We start from the raw sequence: 18,707 nt of genomic DNA, 5'->3' as shown, positions 1-18,707 counted from the left end.
ATCTGTAGAATGGACGACCCGACTTGCCGATAGCGTTTGTCAAGGATAGCACGCAAGGCTCTTGGCTCGGGTAAAGCTGTCGATCTCAGCATGAACAACGTGGGACCTTCGCCTCAACAACACGCCGCACCGAAACAGCTGGTACCTATTGCACCAGCCAGCCATGTGTCGCCAACGCAGCAGAATGGAGTCGAGCAGGGGCCGCTTATGCCATTTACCTGTGTGACTTGTGCTCGCAGAAAGGTGCGCTGCGACAAGGTTCCTGCTCCATGTGGCGCATGCAAGAAAGGCCGTCTTGAATGCTTCTACCAAGAGCCTCCACCCAGGAAGCGGAAACGAAAGCCAGTTGATGATCTCCAGGAAAGACTAGACAAATACGAGAAGCTGCTTATCGACTACGGTATTCTGCCTAAGGAAGGAGAGTCTTCAATATCGCCGACAGAAGCCAACGCTATCCCGACAACAAATCACTCCAAGAACACTGAAGATAACAGGGACATCAGGAATCCTGGTGATGAGCTCGGATTCCGATCGGTCACCGGCAGCAAGGAAGCCATTCTGCTTCGAGGCGAAGGCAAGACCAGGTACATCGACAGTGGTATCTGGCGGAAGCTTGGCGAAGAACTTCATCCATCATCGGATGAGGATGGCCCAGACGATGACGAGCAGACCGAAGCCCCGTACTCTGCTGGAGCGGCCGATCCAGCTTCAGCAGCGTTCTTCAGTCCGTCTACCTCGATACAGAGTCTGATTAACGTTCACCCTACCTACGATGTGGCGATGAAGCTGTGGAAGCTCTACGTGCGAAATGTTGAGCCTATAATAAAAGTCGTCCATCAGCCTACGACTCAAGATATCATTCAACGAGCAGCAACCAACCCGAGCGGGATGTCGAAAGTCACAGAGTGCTTGGTTTTTTCGATATACCATTTTGCTATCGCATCCACACCACCATCGGAGTGCGAGGAGATTTTTGGATCATGTTGGAACACTTTACGGAAGAGATACCATGACGCCACAAGACAGTCGCTAGTAGCAGTCCACTTTCTAAGGACTACTGAGCTAGCTGTTCTGCAAGCCTATACGCTTTTGCTCTTATCGGTTCGGAACCAGTACGACCCTCACACATTCTGGATACTTACAGGAATTGCAGTCAGAATCGGGCAAAGAATGGGCTTGCATCGCGATGGCGAGGATATGGGACTGTCACCCTTTGACGTGCAGATGCGACGCCGCTTATTTTGGCAACTACTGCCGCTGGATGGTCTTTCTGGACAACTGTCTGGCACAGGCATTGCAATTTCGGCTGACTCCTGGGACACAAAACAAGCGCTAAATGTCAACGACGAGGACATATGGCCTGGTATGGAAGTGCCTCCAGTTGAGAAGAAGGGTGCTACAGACATGATCTTCTGCCGGGCTCGCAGCGAAATAGGCAAGTTTCACCAAAAGATCAAGCCTGCCCTGGGCAACTGGTCTAAGCTCTGGGAGGCTAAGGACCTTCCCCTGATCCATGATGCGCTACAAGAACTTGAGGACATGATGGAAGAGAGGTATATCCGATACTGCGATATATCGATTCCCATACATTGCCTCACGCTCGGCTTGGCTCGAGGTGCGATCAACTCAGCTCGATTACGGATCCGGGTGGGACGAGCGAAAATCGATGGAGCAAGTGCAGAGGAACGCAAAGACATTTACAAACTCGGGTTGAAAGTGCTTGATCTGGATGTTTCAATCATGGGCAATGGTAACTTGAGCAGATTCCATTGGCATATGCGAGCATTCTTCCAATGGGACTCTCTTATCTGGCTTTTGACTGAAGTGCAGAGAGAAGATACATTGATAGATGCAGAAGAGGCTTGGCAGAAGGTCGACCAAGTCTTCGCTCATCACCCGGAACTTACGACGTGGAAGCGCTCGATCGACGTTGCCTTGGCGAGACTCGTGATGAAGTCATGGAATAACATGAAATGGAAAGACAATATGGCCAGGTCGTGGCCGTTTGTAGAGAATTTGCGGGAGGCATTCGAACGAAAGCAAGCTTCCAGAGCAAGCAGCAGCGATGCTTCGAAGCACACGCCTGTAAACCCGTTCGATCCTGCTTCTGATGCCTTGGACGACATCCCGATTGACAACTATCTCACTGCAACTGCGATGCCTTGGGGCTACGCTAGTCATGGTCTCGTACCGGAGACGAATGCCGCAGCGGATCTAGACTGGATGCTCTGGGATCAGCTGACCTGGGATCCGAATGCTCAAGGCATCCACCTTTTCCCCGGATCATAGTGCTCGAATTGGAATTTATGCTCCACTCAGTCACGCGTGCCATTGACACATTCATCAGAAGATGGATCGTTGGCTATATGCTGTATGTATATGACCCAATCTAACTCGAATCGCCTTTTGTGCTCGTCCCTGTGGCTCTTGCTACCTGCTCCTACGTCACCATGCAAGACATACGCGAAGAAGGCGGCGAATGGGCGGCAGAGCGAGCATTCCGAGCTTGCGATCCGTGTGTCATATCGACGCTCAGATGCGATATCTCAAGGTCAAGTCGATGTAGAACTGCTTCGTTAGGATCTGCCTCACGGCTGATCATCGTGTTCGTTGTTGCACGACTTCGATTGTGCAAGGCTGAAGCGTGGCCCGTAGCGGCAGCGATTCGTTTCGTTTCACAGCGTGTGTCGTGCGTGAGATGTTTTCGTGCTCGAGCCTCGACACGGCATGGCCACGTGGTTTTGATTCTGCTCGGCTCTTACAGTGGACACCAGGGAAGCGATTACATGAACAAAAGTGCTTGTCAAATGCAGTGGTCATGGAATTGTAGTCCGAACATGCTCCGCGTTGGAAGATGAAGAATGTTGAGGAAGAAAAAGGTCTCGACCGACTCTCCACCCGGCCGGCTCGTGGGAAGATTCAAGGTTAGGGTTGAAAAGTTCGCCAAGCAAACACGTGGAGCGCGCGAAGTCTGAGCCAATCGGGCGGCAGTCAAGGGGACCGAAAGATTCTTTCGACTGCAGCAGTGCCCAGCTCGCTTCTGCTCACACCTTCCATCCTCCCGATGCGCCCTTTTCAGCTGATTGCGGGCTCAGCACCGCACAGTATTTGCCAGAAGGTTGCATCCCGAAACAGACTGCTCAGCTACACCCCTATATACTGCGCGACAAGTCATACCGCAGCCCGTATCCTACGCGGATCCACGCCCTCAGACTCGTGGCCGAGGTTTCACGATGCATTCTCAGGGACCAGACTGCTGACGACGAATCACGCGTCCCAGAAAGGCTGTGCCTTGCCTTAGTGCTGAGGCGACTTCTCGGCATGGCGTCTGCAGGCTCCTCGAATTGCCCCAACCCAGCCAACCATAGACATACCCGCTGCCCAGGCCGTCTGATGAAACTTCGATGCACCCGCTGAAGCAGAGACCGACTCCTCGTCCTGCCTACCGAACTGCATCAGCCTCCTTCAATCCCCACTTTCGCGCAGGAGGACAACCGCTCTGCCTCAACCACGCATTTGTCTCGTCATTCACGCCAAAATGCGCCAATCTCCCGCACATCACCCTATTCGAAGAGCGTCGCCAAGTGCATCTTTGTCGCGCGTAGTGCGTCTTGGCCTATAAGGATCTGATGTGCCATGCTTTGTGCGCGCGGCAGGTCTCGCCACGGCATTCAGCGTTGTTGCTTTGTCCTCGCTTCTATTCTCGAGTCCTGGAAGACGTTCATTGTTTTTGCCTTCTTATTCTCACGCACCCACGCTGTTCTGCAAGCCACTATATTCAATATCGGCATTGCTGATAGTCACTCATTTTTCTGATACCATTCACCACACATTCTCTTCTGATTCACTCTTTACCACGAAGTAACGCAGGCAACAGAACCTCCTGAACTTTCGGAAACTTCGAAGCAAAAACAATCACAACTCTCTACATGGCGCAGAGCGCAATGATGAAAGCAACATTTTTCACGGCCGCAATGGCCTCCACTGCCATGGGCGCTCAATTCGTCATGTATACGCCTGGCGGCGATGACACGGCCGTTGAGCGCATGGACTCGATCATCACTCCTGGAGGCATCTCGGCTCACGTGCACCAAATTTTTGGTGCGAACAAGATGAGCCCCGATATGACTTACGATTCCCTTCAAGACTCCGACTGCACGACTGTCTCCAACGCTGCCGGGGATGGCAACGCTGCGGACAAGAGTGTCTACTGGCATCCAGCACTTTTCGCCGAGGCCAGCGACGGCTCGGGCTATATCCGTATCCCAACCTCAGGCCACAAGCTTTACTACAGAGATGTCGGCAATGATGCCGATAAGAAGGCCGATCCATTCGAGTTCCCGAAAGGCTTCCGCATGGTGGCTGGTGATCAGACCTTGCGCGCAGCCAACTCCGACACTCAGCACCAGACCATCACGGAATGGATCTGCCACGGCAGCGGTTCTCAGAACAAGGGCGAGAACGGCGGTTTCCCGACTGGCGTCAGCGATTGCGACGCCTACCCTGGCTTCAACGGCGCCATTCACTTTCCACACTGCTGGAACGGCGAAGATTTCGACCAAAACAAGCCAAGCGCACATGTCAGCTACCCAGAGGGCGATGTTCAGGCTGGCCCATGTCCAAGCTCGCACCCAATCCGCGTCCCACATATCTTCATTGAGAACCAATTCGACTTGCACAAGGTCAAGGACCAGGTCAAGCCGGACTCGTTTGTCCTGGCTCAGGGTGATCCGACTGGATATGGCTGGCACGCAGATTTCTTCAATGGCTGGGAATCCGGCGCTATCCCCGAGCTGATGAAGTCCTGCCCAGCACCCTACTATGGAAACGCGGATATCGGAACATGCCCATCATTCAAGAAGTTCAGCACCAAGAGCAGCGACTGCAAGCTCAAGACCACTTTCGACGAAGATGTCAGCGGCCCAACAAAGTTCCTCCCCGGCTGCAACCCAATCAGCTCCACAAGCCCGGCTCCAAAGATGTCCATCGCTGCTCTTGGCGTGTGCACCGATACATGCTCCGCCGCCAGCGGAAGCTCTGGCTCTGGTTCAAACTCTTCGCCACCAACTTATGAATCCAGCTCCAGCTCTGAATCTGAGGCTAAGCCATCAACGACTATGGCCACATACTATGGCGCGAGCAGCACTTCCGCTGTCGATTCCGCTTCCGCTACTGGCTACGGCGCAGCATCTTATGGAAACTATGGCTCATACAACGAGGATGTCGAGAATGCTGTGAAAAACATTGTCTACGAGACAGCTTATGTCACCGTCACTGCCGATTACCAGAAGCGCGAAGCAGCTCCAACTGCTGATGCCGCCTTCCACAATCACGCCATGCGACACATTCACAGACACAAGCGTGGCCATTAGACGAAAGGCACGCAAAGCCAGCCATTCTCTTCTTTTGCTCGGCATGTGTCGGAGCCTTTTGTTCTCAGGTGGGAGGAAGTGACAGGGGAACTCTTTCACAGTATATACCCCATGTTTGGAACCAGATCTCTTGCAGAAGCAGGATTCGTGACGGTCTAGATCTTGACGATGACGAGACCCGAAGAAAGATCTGTACATATTTTTTGCACAAATGACGATTGAACGATAGAAAGAAAATTTTTGGGTTTGCTTGCAGCAATCTTCTTTTCAATGTAGATTTTTTTTTTTTGCGGTATCAGATATGATGTATCAAATCTCCGGCTGAATTTTGGACGGACGGCTCGACATACTGTCGCTTTTGCGTGATCGACATACAGCACCCCGAGGTTGCACGTTCTCCCTGAGTTTTTGAATAGGTTATCACCTATTACGTCCCATCGTCCTAATTAGCTAGCTACATTGATCAGCATCGACTTGACAACAAGGTACTCATCGATTCCTTGAGTCCCACCCTCCCTAGACGAGGAGACACAGTAAGTATTAGCTCATGTCTCCCACCCAGAAGCAGATATGCAGATAAACACTCACCTCCCAAACCCACTTCCCTTAACCCCACCAAAAGGACTCTCACAAGCACTAAGCATCCCCAAATTAACCCCAACCATCCTAAAACAAACCACAAATCAGCAAAAAAAAAAATTACATCACCTCCACCTCCACATCCATAAGTATTAATCATCCATGTACTCACCCAACCTCCAATTCCTCCGCAACCCTCCAACTCCTGGCCAAATTCCCCGTACACACAAAACTTCCCAGGCCAACATCACAATCATTCGCCAAAGACACCGCTTCTTCCTCAGTCTCAAATTTATACAAAGCCGCCACGGGCGCAAACGTCTCCTCGCGAGTCGTCAACATGTTGGTGTGCATGTTGGTGATGACGGTGGGTTGGAGGAAGTAGCCTTTTCCGTTTCCGATTGAGGGGTCGGGTTTGCCACTATCAACAAATCAGTAATAATAAGGAGGCGGGAGGGAGGAGGAGGAGGGATGGGACACGTGCCCGTATATGACTTTCCCACCATGACTTTCCGCATCTTCGATATGTCTCATAGCTTTCTCCACGGCTCGTTCATGCGTCAACGGACCGATGAAAACACCCTCTTCGACCCCGGGCCCGACTTTCAACGTTTTGATTTTCTCCGTCAAAGCTGTGGCGAAGTCGTCATAGATTCCGGATTGCACGAAGATGCCTAACAACAAGAAAAAATGTCAGTAATGATGGGTCCTTTCCATCGTCTCGGCTCGACTCGAGACTTACGATTCGCAGTGACACAAGTCTGTCCCGAATTCCTAAACTTGGCCAAAATCGCCGCATCAACCGCAGTCTTCAAATCCGCGTCATCGAAAACAATAAAAGGGGAATTTCCGCCTAATTCCAAAGATAGTTTTTTGAGGGAGTCGGAACATTGTTTCATCAAGAGTTTTCCCACCCGCGTACTGCCGGTGAAAGAGAGTTTCTTGACTTTCAAGTTTCGACAGAGTTCTTCCCCGACTTCTGCGACGGTTGTTAGGGAGGTGATGAGGTTGATACAGCCTTGGGGATATCCTGCCTCCTCTGCGAGGACGGCGAGAGCGATTGCGGATAAGGGAGTTTCGCCAGCGGGTTTCCAAACCGTTGTACATCCCGCAGCGAGCGCGGCGGCGGCTTTCCGGGTGATCATTGCGATGGGGAAATTCCAGGGGGTTAGACATGCTGCCACACCACTATACCATATCACAAACATCAACTCCCATTCCTTCCTCACGCATATTGTCTTCCGGACTTACACGGGCTGTTTAAACGTGACAACTCTCTGGTTCAAATTCGCAGTGGGCACAGTTTCTCCATGAATCATTTCGGCTTGAGTTGCGAACCATTCGAGGAAACTTGCGCCGTAGATGACTTCGCCTTTGGCTTCGACGAGACTTTTGCCGTTTTCGAGTGTGAGGATCAGGGCGAGGTCGTCGGCGTTGGCGTGGCAGAGATCAGACCATTTTCGTAGGAGGCGAGCACGGGATCGCGCTGAGGTTTTTTTATAGTCCTTGAAGGCTGTGGCGGCGGCTTCGATGGCCTGTTGCGTTTCTTGGATGCTCATTTCTGGGAGGGTGGTGAGGACGTCTAGTGTTGCTGGGTCGACAACGTCGAAGGTGGAGCCTGAGAGGGAGGTGGTGGTCCATTTGCCGTTGATGAGACCGGCATTGGGGAGGAGCTTTTTGTTCTTGATGTCTGCGAGGGTTTTCTTTTGGGTAGCCATGGTGTCGGGATCTGTGAGTCAGTTGCGTCTTGCGTAGTATGGATGAGGTGAGAAAATTTGGTTAAGACTGCGTTGCTGTTTCAAATAGCATACCATTGTTGCTATGAGCTAGATGCACTATTATATACCAATCCCACGTGTGGTGTGGAGGTTGGAGCTGTGCTGTGCGGGGTCGGCGGGCGTAAGCATGCCTATAATAGGCTACTCCCATGTCGAAGAAATTCCTCTTTCAAGCTGTCATAGTCGCACCGCCTCTCGGAATGCGTGAAGCGTAGATCATGCTATGAATGAACGCCCGGCGATATGGATATGATGATCAGAGGCACTACTGTCGAAGACTCGTGCAAAGCACGGGCGTATACCAGCTAGGCGCATCATCCGCACCTCTCGCGTAATAGATATTGGAGTGGAATGCACTGCTTCAGTCTTCATGTCCAGCCAAGTGCGGCGATGAAGATTCTGCACTTCCAAGGGGGCGATGCTCAGGCTCGGGAGAGTCTTTTCGCGCTCCTGTGTCATCGCTCGGTAATGTGAGAGAAATCCACGTTCCATCAGCTTCTCAATAATCGAACGAGGCCTCTTCCATGACTGGGGTGCTTCGTTATGGGTACCGATAAAGTGTCATCAAAGGCTGCAGCATTTCGAATGAAGTGGATTGCATTGGCCTTCGCAGTAGAAGCGGCATGAGATAGCCGCCCATCGGGCATCCAGTCACTAATGCCCATGCGAGCCCTCTGAATGGAGGATTTCGTCATGTGCGTAGCTTCGATGCTGAATTCATCGAAGGTTTGCAACTTGGCCTTCGTTACTTGATGACTTGCTGTGGAGGGGTGCAGCCGCTCTGTGGAAGCTGGAAACTCTTCCTAAATGTCATCACCAGACTCCTTCCGCTTCTTTCCCTTCTTCTTGACCGGCTTCACATCCTCCGAATCGCTACCGGTATCCTTCTTCGATGACTTGGAAGGAGCGTCAGGCACCTTTGAAACATGATCCTCCAAGAAGTCCAGCTTCTTATCCGCGAGAACTGCCTTCTTCAGATGCTGGGCCAAGACGCGTCTCGGTGCCTTGGAGGAGCCGGCTGCATCTCCAGGTCCACGTGCTTGGTGCGCCGCTGCTGAGATGAGCTTGATCATGAACAGCTCCAGCGCGCGACTAACGACTGTTGGTGTGACTTGAGCTACTTTGCCGATATCCTCATCTGCCTGCATAATGCGTTTTATGCGCGCTACGGGGAAGGAGGTCTTGAGTGTGCAGCCCAAAGTCGGGTCGATGTTCTCTTCACTCTTGATCATAGGCGCGGGCCCGAACGATGGCAGTCCGTTTGTTGGCATTTCCTGCTTGATGCCTCGCGTTCTTCTCGTCGTGGCGGGTGCGTCTGGCATGAAATCGTCATCATCGCTCTCGTTCTTGACGCGTCGCGGCGCCATGTTCGGGATGGGTTGCGGCTGGTAGAAATTTTGTTGGTATGGGGAGTCGGGCTGCGAATAGCCGGAGGGGAGCTGTGGTTGTGGTACCGACGTGGGCTGGTATGCGTAGTGTGGTGCGGGTGCGGGTGCGGGTGCGGGTGCGGGTGCGGAATAGGCAGTGTGTTGGCTCTGGTTGAATTGGTGTTGGGCGAAGTTGGTGTAGGCTGGCGGGGACAGTTGTGCAGCGGACAGATCGGGGCTCTGGGGTCGCAAGCCACTCAGATCTGGTGATTCAGGCAGGTTGCCCAGTGCTGGACTGGTCGGACGATAGGTCGAGTCCATTATTGTCGTCCAAGCACACGCACTGCACAAGCGCAATAATGGATTCACACTCCACAGCGGCCCGAGCCCCGGGGCGCTTGTGCGCGGCTAAATTGCTGGTGGGCTGGGGAGCTAGTGGGCTAGTGGATTGTTGGTGAATGTTTGCGTTTGCAAGCAGCAACCGCGAAAGTGGTGGGACAGAGTGGGGTGGGCGGTGGGCAGAGCTGCCAGAGCGCGCGCGGCGAGCGGCGAGACGGTCATTATTATATCCCGACACAGAGCCAGGGTGCTATTCCCCATCAAGCGCGCACGGCCCGGGCGACGGGCGTTTTCTTTCAGGCGCTACTCTACTCTGCGAGACTGCGACGAACAACACATCAACGTGGATTCGCGACTGCTCCAGCCTTTGCACCGAACGGCGGCGACGACGCGCTCGTAACCGCAACCCATCTCTTTTGCTCAACCATCGCCGCGAGCCTTGTGCAACCACGTGCACTAACACGCACCGCCATCTCCATCGTGTCGTGTTTTTCCGAAGAACAGGTGGCAGGGCAGGATAATGCCGAGAGTTTCATCGCTTCACACAACATTAACACCAACAAACGGCGTGAAAACAGCGTCGAAACGAAGGCGCCGCACCACAAACCATGCAATCGAGTAGTGGCTGTGGTCCGCGTTCACGTTGATACATCGCGAAGGAGTAAGCGGCAGAGGATGCCACCTGGAGGCGTAATCATACCGCAATCTTCGTGGCCACCCTCGAGCAGTGTGGCAAGCGTGAGAAACGAGAAGCGCAAGATGACTTCACCAATACCAATAATCCATTCGTCATTTGTCATTTGTCATTTGTCATTATCAACCATTGTGAAGCTCTCCTGTTCGTGCCTGATCTCTGTCCCAGTCTGACCCTCTGACTGTCCAAGCAGTCCTCTCGTCCTGCTGTCCCAATCGCTCTCTCCAGCCCAGCTGTCGCCGCAGCTACTCCTCCGAGCCGGGGGATAGAAACAAAGGAAAATACGTACCTCTGACAGCTGTTATGCAATTCCTGGACTTATTTGAGCGAGATACACTCAGCCTGTGCCAGATTGCCAGTGTCAGTTAACCGAAATATGCCGAAGGACTGTCCAAGGCGGATTGGATACCTCTGTGGGCTCCTGCGATGGTTACACAGATTAGCAGGAAGGAGCAAAAGGAGAGCGAGGGCGATGGCGATGGCGTCTTACCACGACCGCCGCGCTCAAGACCGATGCCGGCATCATCCTCTCCACGACCACGATCGAGCGTAGCTTCCTCAGCTCCCTCGCAGATAACTCCCTGCTCATGAGTATGCCACTCGCATGCCTGCCAACGACGGGTCATCATGGCACTGACCTGGAGGAACAGTTTTAGCAAGAACCTTTGGACATTAGTATTGGAAGCAGCTCGAATTCCTTACCCGAATGACCTGCCCATCTTCCATCATCTCCCGAATAGCATAGACCAAACGATCCGGGTCTTCTGACAAGCCATGAACAAGCGTGCCCCAGATTTGCGACTTGTGACGGTACGGGATGGCGATGGCGCGAGTAAGTTCGACGAAACACTTGCGAAGCTTGGAACCTGGCTGAGTCTTCTTCCACAAGTACTCTGAAGCCCAACCATCTGGGAGTACGGTGCCTGTCATAAGCTCAGTAAGCCACTTCTCCAGATTTCGCGCATGACAAACCGAAAAAAAAGACAAACTCACAATACTTAATACGCCTCACAAACAAATCCACAGCCGCATTCATGATAATCGGCATGCCCTTCTCCTCACCAAACGAGAACAGATCGATAATTTTGTCGAAAGTAAGCACGGCGCCTGGCTCGACGTTCCAATCGAAGAAACGGCGGTTTTGGAGGTAGTATAGGACCATGCTGAAAGTTGCGGGATCGTCGCCTGGGAGGCGGATTTCGAAGGGTTCGTTGGGGTCGACAGGGAAGTAGACGGAGTTTGGACCGCACATGCGGCGGAACCATTCGCTGTAGAAGCAGAGCATGGAGACGTTGATTTTCCAGCTGACGACGAACGAGGGTTGGCCGATGTGGATGAAGACGGCTGGGCCATAGGGGTCCCTGCGAGGGGTGGTGGTTAGTTGAGGCGATAGTGAAAGTGAAAGTGATGGTGAGGGTGGTTACCACTCGTGCTCGCTCATTGGTGTTGATGCTACTGGCTTTGAGAAGGCCGCCATGGTGGGCGGTCGCGCTTTGGAGTTGGCGGACAGCGCTGGTGGTTGGTGTCGGTGGTCAAGAAAGGAAGAAGCGAGCGTTGCGGCGAGTCGAAAGATGAAGGATGTGCGAGGTGAACTTCTCAGTCCGGCCGTTGAGCCTTGCATGCATATTGATGCGCGTGACCTGGAAATGACAGGGATCTTTTCGGTTCGAATTGAGTGAATGATGCTGCCTAATGCTCCGCCGTGGTGTAGAGTTGTTCGTCGAAGAGGGTTGATAGGGCGAATTTAAGATGCTTCTGTTAGAATAGCAAAGGCCTTTTCTGCGTCATTGCACGTATCCGTCGCGTTAGATATGAAGAGAGATGCTTGAAGTCTTTCGCGCAGCTCACATGCAGAGCCGTTGGGTGCACGGACCAACTTCCGCTGGGCGCGCAAGCGATGTGCTGTGCTGTGCAAGCTCGCCACATGGTGATGCTATTACTAGAGGGCTGCACGATGAAAGCATGCAATGGGTTCGAAGTCCATCCAAGTCGGTATTATCAGTAGTCTGTAGCGATGTTGAGATCGAGAGACAGAAGGCGGCACCTGTTCGCACTAGCACAGACAATGATACTGTGTGAAATCCATGTGTCGCTGTTCGGCTTGCCGTTTGATATAGCAATATGGTCAACTATCGGCCGTCAAGTCATGATCCACGTCTGCTACCCTGGCGACATGATCTAATAGTTATCGTCGCGGCGGTTGCTGCTTCCATAACTGTCGTCACCATAGCTGCCCTTATCCTTGTTACCACCTGGCAGTTTGTCCTTGATCTTGTCCATCAGACCTCCACCGCTTCGTCCGCTGTCGTCTCCGTAGTTGTCATCATCTCTGTCCTTATTACCTCCCGAAAACTTGTCCTTGATCTTGTCGGTCAGGCCGCCGCCAGACGAGCCAGTCTTGTTGCCGTAGCCTGCACCGCCGGTAGTGCCTGAGCCGTAATCAGTGCCACCCGAGTAGCTGTCGGTGTTGCCACCCGAGTAGCTGTCGGTGTTGCCACCAGAGCCGAAGCGTGTGTCGGAGGAGTCGCCGTAGCTGTGCAATGTCAGTCATGTTTCGACACCAGCGAGGGCTATGCATCACCTACCTGTCACTTCCGGAAGTCTTGTTGCCGTAGCCTAGCAGAACATCAGCAACTTGCACCTCTCCTTTAATCCCTTCGCTCATGATTGATGCTACCTGCTCCAGCAGTTGCACCAGAGCCAAAAGCCGTGCCTCCGCTGTAGCTAAATGTGTCGCTGGCAGACCCAAGGCGGGGCAAGTCACCAGCTTCATCACCAAAGCCATCAGAGGATTTATTGCCGTAGCCAGGGCCACTGTGCGTGCCTGAGAGGTCACTCATGTTGGGTTGACTTCTGTAAAGCAATCAGAATGGTCCAAGAAAGATCGAGTCTTCTTTGAGAGCAATGACATGAGGGGCACTTACACCTGAGCCAGAGCTGTCATCGTCACGTCGTGACGATCCATAGCTATTAGACCCGCCAAGGCCGCCGCCAGTGCTGCTGCCGTAGTTGTCGGATCCTCCCGTGCGTCCAGAGCTGCCATACGAGTCGTTGCCACTAGTACGGCCAGACGATCCATACGAGTCGTTGCCACCAGTACGGCCAGACGATCCATACGAGTCGTTGCCACCAGTACGGCCAGACGATCCATAGGAATCGCTGTCTCCAGTACGGCCAGACGATCCATAGGAATCGCTGTCTCCAGTACGACCAGACGATCCATAGGAATCGCTGGCTCCAGTACGGCCAGACGATCCATAGGAATCGCTGTCTCCAGTACGTCCAGACGATCCATAGGAATCACTATCTCCAGTACGTCCACGGCTGCCGGACGAGTCGCCTCCACCTAGACCTCCAGTACGGCCGCTTGAGCCATAAGAGTCATCACCTCCAGTCCTGCCACTGGATCCATAGGAATCGTCTCCTCCAGTGCGTCCCGAGCTGCCGTAGGAATCATTGCCTGATCCGTAAGAATCATTGCCCGAACGGCCACCACTGCCATACGAGTCGTTGTTTCCGCTTCCGAAGGAGTTGTCATTATCATTTTTAGAGCCGTAGCTGTCTCCGCCTCGCCTGTCATCCTGAGTATCTGATTAGGATGTTTATACACAGCCAATGAGATGCTTTGATCGGTTAAGTACGTACTCCGTAGCCACCACCGGTTCTGCTTCCACCACTGTAAGAGTGGTCTTGGCGACCTGCAAGCATGTTAGATAAGGTACGATGAGGTGTATCTGCAGGACACTGGCCACTGCTGCCGTAGCTATCGTTGTTGTCGTTGTAAGACATGATGTTGATTTGTTTACTTTTGGAGGTAGGTAATTTTTCTGAGGAGGACTAAGGAACAGAGAGCCAAAAGTTTGGGAAAAAGAAGAGGAACAGAGCTATATACCGGCTTCCTACCCTCCTGAGCCGGAGTGGCTCGCGAGCTATTAGACTCCATTGACAGCCATCGCGATCCAGGGCGCATTGGAGTGGATTGGGAAGCTATTGGCCTGCATGTCGTCACGGCGTGGCAGCTGTTCGGCGTGTCTGTCAGCTCGAGACCTCTCGTATTCAGCCACGCGGGTACAAGTGATCCTGGCCTCGTCATGTCGTATTGTCACTCTGGTCAAGCTGCTCCAAAACTTGGAAACAAGGTCGACCAGGGCTGGTTCTAGATGGAGTCGGCAAGACAGAGTTTGTGTCGGTTGTTCATCGCTGGTACAAGAGTCAGGACGCGTGCGAGCAGGAAGCTCGGCCGTCATGCAAGATCGCCAAATCTGACGCCAGCGTCGTTGTCCGGAACTTGGAACAGAGTGGCACCGATTGACCTGGACCTGGACCTGACCATGATGCTACAGCCGCGAGCGCTGTGAAAGCCTGAAAGGGACTTGTGGTGGCGAAGGAGGAGGGATACAGTACGATGCCACCGTGGGTCTGTGCGCCATTCAATCCCTGTTCCTAGGCCGGCAGAAGCCGACATCAGGGGTCGCAACAATTCACTCACCTTCACCTTCACAATCATCATACAAGGCATGTGAACGTGCGTTTGCCATTGGCAATACCTCACTGCGACATGTCCCCATGAAGTCTGAATATGAAGTGATGAACCGCAGGCCAAAGCGTTTGGGAGATGAGCGAGAATTTACAGCATCGCATTTCTTCAATCGATGTCACAATCGAAGGCCGGGTCCGGAAGAATAACGGCGTGATCAGACCCTCAGAAGGCAGAAAGACATACAAGGTAACAATCAAGGCAATCTCAAATCCGTCGTCGCCCACCACCAATAGTGCTCCATGCTACGGGCATCCTCTCTCATGCGATGTCCCTCTGGAAACGCGGATTCGCAGTCCTCAACAATGCGGTAAAAGTCTCTCATGAGGTCACGGAGAGAGTTGTACCGGTTCGTCCTCAGGTTGTTACCGAGAGTGTCCAAGTCCATTGATCGGGCGGTGCCTGTGGGAATGCCGGCTGAGGTCTGGTCTCTGAAAGACGTGGCCCCTTGGCTTCGCTTGAGAGGACCGAATCTGTTTTTCGAGATGGATTTGCGCAGTTCAATTGACATCTCGTCGTCAGGGTACTTGAGCCATGGTCGGTTTGCTGGAGTAGCGCTGGCTTGAGATGGTTGAACGACTAGAGATGGTTGAGCGACTGGAGCGGGCGGTGCAGACAGAGGAGCTCTATAGTCGATCCGCTGCTGCTGCCGCCATTCATCTCGTCGAATCATCACTTGCCTGAAAATTTCACCTTCCTGCGCTTCCATCCTGAAGGGTTGACCTATCGGTGCGTGCGGTGTCGGAAAAGGAGCAGGATGAGCAGGATGAGCAGCCTGATTTGGTATTCGCGGGTAATACAGGTAGTTCTGGTTCAGCTGAGCGGCTGGAGCTGGTGGAGTAGACAAAGGAGCTAATAGTGCCGGAATAAAAGCAGGAGAAGCAGCCTGTTGTGCTCGTTGGTAATTCGAGTCGTTCTGGTCGTCGAAGGCTTCCTCACCGCGCGCTGTCCGTTCGTACTCATCGATGAACGGGTCCAGATCAGACGACAACTGCAATGCTCGATCCTGCTCTGCTAGCTGCTGAGCATACAACAGACCATTTTCTGTCTCTTGAGGAGGAACGTAACGCGGACGTTGTTCATCGGCAAGAAGGCCCTCAAAGTGGTCAATCTGATCTGTTTCCAGCTGAGCGGCGTAGTACTCATCCGGCGTTTGAGGAAATTCGTTATGGAACGCATCCATTATGTTCGGCTCTAGATGCATTATTGACTCGTCGCCGGCGGAGACTCGAAACGTCCAGGAAGAATGAGATGATATCGTCCTCGCTCTTGATATGATATAAGAGCTTGAAGATGCCTGAATGCTGTGGTAGAAATTGGGGTAGCTCTTCGAGTTTTGTTCGAACGATGATGCGCAAATAGTGGCGATGAAACGCGGTCTGTGGAATGGTATGTTGAATGAGTGCGGTGGAAGAAGTTATACGTACTTCACCTAACAGAAGTGTCACGAGACTGAAGCCCTGCGTCTGGCACATGTCATTCATGTATCAAGCACATGATCTACACTGATTCACTCATAATGAAAGGTAGGCATGGCATGTGCATGATTCACCGTCATTCTTTGCGCAGTGAATTGTTCGATCCGGGACGTGAGCGGCGGAACACAACGGCATTGAAGCAATGCCGTGTGTCAGGGCGTGTTTCCTATTGTCCATCTGCTGGTGTATTGCAATTCCAGCTTTACGTTATCGATGTAGTAGAGAAACTATTCATCGGAAGTTCTGGATGGTGTAGAACTGTTGAAAGAACTCTGATGAATTGGATGATCCATCTAATGCTGAATAGGAGCTACTATCAGTATCTCCTCTATGTTTGCAATGTCTTTCACGTTGCAGAAGGTGCGGGAAGAGTCTAGGACAATCAACAGGAACAGCAGCTCGATTGTTCTGACCACATAAGTAAACCGCCACGTCTTGGCGCTTTGCTCGATGCTCACGAGCAGCAAGAGAACAACAACCATTGTATCTCATCTTTCCTAGAGTGGCTGTTAGCGCTGCAGAGTGAAAGAAATACGTGTTCAGAAGCAAACCTCGCCATGCATCTTTCGATTCTACTTTGCTTTGGAGCATCTCATAGCGGACTGATATGAAAAGGTAAAGTACTCGCTGAACCGAATCGAAATAAACAGCGGAGCAGCTCGTAGCTGACTGCCATGGACGGGTGTAGTACTCCCTGAGCCGGGGTTGGGTTTGAAGGCTCGTTTGCCTCAACGAATATTAAAGCGCCAGTTCTCCTTCGAGCTCGAAATACGGTAATCTGTCGCAGCTGGGCGAGGGTTCAATGGGATCATAGTGTGTCGGACCACTTCGGTAGAGGTTTGGAGGAATGGTGCAGACCTTTGAGTTGCAATTCATGATTATCCAGTCATGCGAGCGTGCATAAGCTAGCCTACGAAACGCTTTCAATCGGCCTGCCCACTATCATAATGCTTATGTATCTGCGCTGCCTGCTCAGCGGTGAAGCACTACTACTTCCCAGCTTTAGCTTTTGCATTTCTGGTGCGTCTTGCCGGTCCACCCGGTGATGGCGTAGAGGGCAAAGGTCCAAGGTCTTGCAACTCCCTATTCCTAGTCTTCTTCTCTGCAGGCTTCTCCTCCAAAGCTTCTGCTGACGTCGCTTTTCTTTTCCGTCCTGACTGCTGAGATGTGGTGATAATTGGTCCGTCGTGCGCCTCTGCTGTGCCGGTGACCTTCGTCCTGTTGACCTGCACAGCGGCTGCATTCTTCTTCTTACTAGCCTCGCTCATAGTCGACTCTGACATCAAGGGATCTTCGCTGGTGAGAATGTCGGCATAGTCCGAGTCCGCATCTTTCTGTTCGGTCTGCGAAAACGACGATGGTGGCACGTCGAAGGTGACCTTCTTGGTCTTCTTGCGTGGCGCATCTTCCGCTATCACATCCATTTTCCGCTTCTTAGTCGATGCCGTAGGCGAGCACTCATGAAGTGGCATCTTGGTAGTCTTATGTAACTCGTCAGGCGGCGAGTGTCCCGGCCTTTGTTTGGAAGCCGCGGCATGTCTTACATCCTCTTGTTCATTTGTTGCAACACTTGAGGCATCGTCATCTTGTTTGAGATTCACGCCTTGTCCTGACAGCCAGCCAGACAAAGCATCGTCTCCCTTGTCTGATGTCACTTTTCCGAGCAGGCTATTCGCTAGCGCGCCAGCAGCGCCGTCGGCATCGCCTGCGCCAGAGAGCATCTCATTGATAGCTTCCATGAATGCGGATTCATCCATGCCTTCCAGTCCAGCGCCTCCAAGTTTCTCTCGTAGGATGGCCTTGAGCATTTCTGGGTCAATGGCTAGGCCACCCTCACCCTCCTCTTCGTTTTCGTCGTCTTCGTCGTCTTCCCATTCTTCATCCCCTTCCCTGTCTTCGAGATTGTCCACGTTGAAGCCGCCCGCCTTTTCTGGTGTCTCCTCTGACTTCGATTCTGCCGCCGCTTTCATGGCTTCGGGCATTTTCTGCTGCGAGATTATGCCATCGGCTCCGGCGAAGCGCTTCCTCCAGTCGCCAAGGAAAGACAGCGGAGGCTGTTTCCGCTGCAGGGGAGGGTGGCGGAAGAAATGCTTGATACGCTCGTCTCTGCTGCGAAAGAGCAAAGGCTCGAATTCGCGGAGGATAAGCTCATCTTTGCTCGAATTTTTCCTCTTGCTTGGCGTGCTTTCTGCTTTGCTCGGAGCTCGTTTTCGCTTGTCGCCTGGCTTATCACTCTGGCCATAAGAGCCATAGTCCCAGTAAGAGTCGTCGCCATATTCTAGATCTTCTTGATATCCGTACAGGTCGAAGTCGTAGCCTTCCATGTCGATCTCATGATTCGTGCCTGGGTAACCAGGACTAGGGACCTGATTTTCGGCAAGCTCGTCCTGCACGCGATCAAGCTGTCAGCCTTTCTGCGACCCAACGCAAAGACATGTACGTGGTTCATTGAGCGCCTCCGGCAGCATGGCCCTGTGAAGCTGCACAGAGCCGTGCGAATGTTTGCTGTGTGCTGCCACTTACCGCCAGGTCGAACTCATCTTCAACATACAGCCACGCATCG

At 52.7% G+C, this 18,707-nt stretch overlaps 9 protein-coding genes across 9 annotated transcripts; 3 read left to right on the top strand and 6 right to left on the bottom strand.

Annotated features, from left to right (window-relative positions):
* Window positions 1-201: 201 nt before the first annotated feature.
* On the top strand, window positions 202-2,172 carry MYCFIDRAFT_115753 (uncharacterized protein; the record flags this gene model as incomplete). The annotated part of the gene is made up of 2 exons (XM_007926532.1): window positions 202-422; window positions 504-2,172. Coding segments are annotated over 2 exons (1,890 nt in total), but the record flags the coding sequence as incomplete, so codon positions are not given.
* Window positions 2,173-2,341: 169 nt separating this feature from the next.
* Window positions 2,342-2,843, top strand: MYCFIDRAFT_210787 (uncharacterized protein; the record flags this gene model as incomplete). Its single annotated transcript, XM_007926531.1, has 1 exon — window positions 2,342-2,843. A coding segment is annotated over exon 1 (393 nt), but the record flags the coding sequence as incomplete, so codon positions are not given.
* An 840-nt stretch (window positions 2,844-3,683) lies between these two features.
* Window positions 3,684-5,628, top strand: MYCFIDRAFT_182252 (uncharacterized protein). Its single transcript, XM_007926530.1, has one exon. It carries the CDS (start codon window positions 3,975-3,977, stop codon window positions 5,370-5,372), a length of 1,398 nt encoding a protein of 465 aa, XP_007924721.1. The 5' UTR covers window positions 3,684-3,974; the 3' UTR covers window positions 5,373-5,628.
* Window positions 5,629-5,818: 190 nt separating this feature from the next.
* MYCFIDRAFT_135363 (uncharacterized protein) lies at window positions 5,819-7,669 on the bottom strand (the record flags this gene model as incomplete). The annotated part of the gene is made up of 6 exons (XM_007926529.1): window positions 5,819-5,888; window positions 5,961-6,038; window positions 6,124-6,372; window positions 6,430-6,625; window positions 6,694-7,139; window positions 7,203-7,669. The coding sequence occupies 6 exons, from the start codon at window positions 7,667-7,669 to the stop codon at window positions 5,819-5,821; spliced, it is 1,506 nt and encodes a 501-aa protein (XP_007924720.1).
* An 863-nt stretch (window positions 7,670-8,532) lies between these two features.
* On the bottom strand, window positions 8,533-9,417 carry MYCFIDRAFT_195246 (uncharacterized protein; the record flags this gene model as incomplete). The annotated part of the gene is made up of 1 exon (XM_007926528.1): window positions 8,533-9,417. One exon carries the CDS (start codon window positions 9,415-9,417, stop codon window positions 8,533-8,535), a length of 885 nt encoding a protein of 294 aa, XP_007924719.1.
* A 1,049-nt stretch (window positions 9,418-10,466) lies between these two features.
* On the bottom strand, window positions 10,467-11,606 carry MYCFIDRAFT_195245 (uncharacterized protein; the record flags this gene model as incomplete). Its single annotated transcript, XM_007926527.1, has 5 exons — window positions 10,467-10,471; window positions 10,620-10,767; window positions 10,832-11,052; window positions 11,123-11,490; window positions 11,554-11,606. 5 exons carry the CDS (start codon window positions 11,604-11,606, stop codon window positions 10,467-10,469), a joined length of 795 nt encoding a protein of 264 aa, XP_007924718.1.
* A 1,489-nt stretch (window positions 11,607-13,095) lies between these two features.
* On the bottom strand, window positions 13,096-13,449 carry MYCFIDRAFT_113507 (uncharacterized protein; the record flags this gene model as incomplete). Its single annotated transcript, XM_007926526.1, has 1 exon — window positions 13,096-13,449. A coding segment is annotated over one exon (354 nt), but the record flags the coding sequence as incomplete, so codon positions are not given.
* A 1,413-nt stretch (window positions 13,450-14,862) lies between these two features.
* MYCFIDRAFT_195243 (uncharacterized protein) lies at window positions 14,863-15,870 on the bottom strand (the record flags this gene model as incomplete). Its single annotated transcript, XM_007926525.1, has 1 exon — window positions 14,863-15,870. The coding sequence occupies one exon, from the start codon at window positions 15,868-15,870 to the stop codon at window positions 14,863-14,865; it is 1,008 nt and encodes a 335-aa protein (XP_007924716.1).
* Window positions 15,871-16,993: 1,123 nt separating this feature from the next.
* On the bottom strand, window positions 16,994-17,667 carry MYCFIDRAFT_210784 (uncharacterized protein). Its single transcript, XM_007926524.1, has one exon. The coding sequence runs from the start codon at window positions 17,614-17,616 to the stop codon at window positions 17,134-17,136; it is 483 nt and encodes a 160-aa protein (XP_007924715.1). The 5' UTR covers window positions 17,617-17,667; the 3' UTR covers window positions 16,994-17,133.
* Between the last annotated feature and the right edge of the window lie 1,040 nt (window positions 17,668-18,707).

This window comes from Pseudocercospora fijiensis (assembly GCF_000340215.1).
Source record: "Pseudocercospora fijiensis CIRAD86 unplaced genomic scaffold MYCFIscaffold_3, whole genome shotgun sequence".
NCBI lineage: Eukaryota > Fungi > Ascomycota > Dothideomycetes > Mycosphaerellales > Mycosphaerellaceae > Pseudocercospora > Pseudocercospora fijiensis.
The sequence above is the reverse complement of the archived record's forward strand: the minus strand, read 5'-3'. Positions and strand labels throughout refer to the sequence as shown.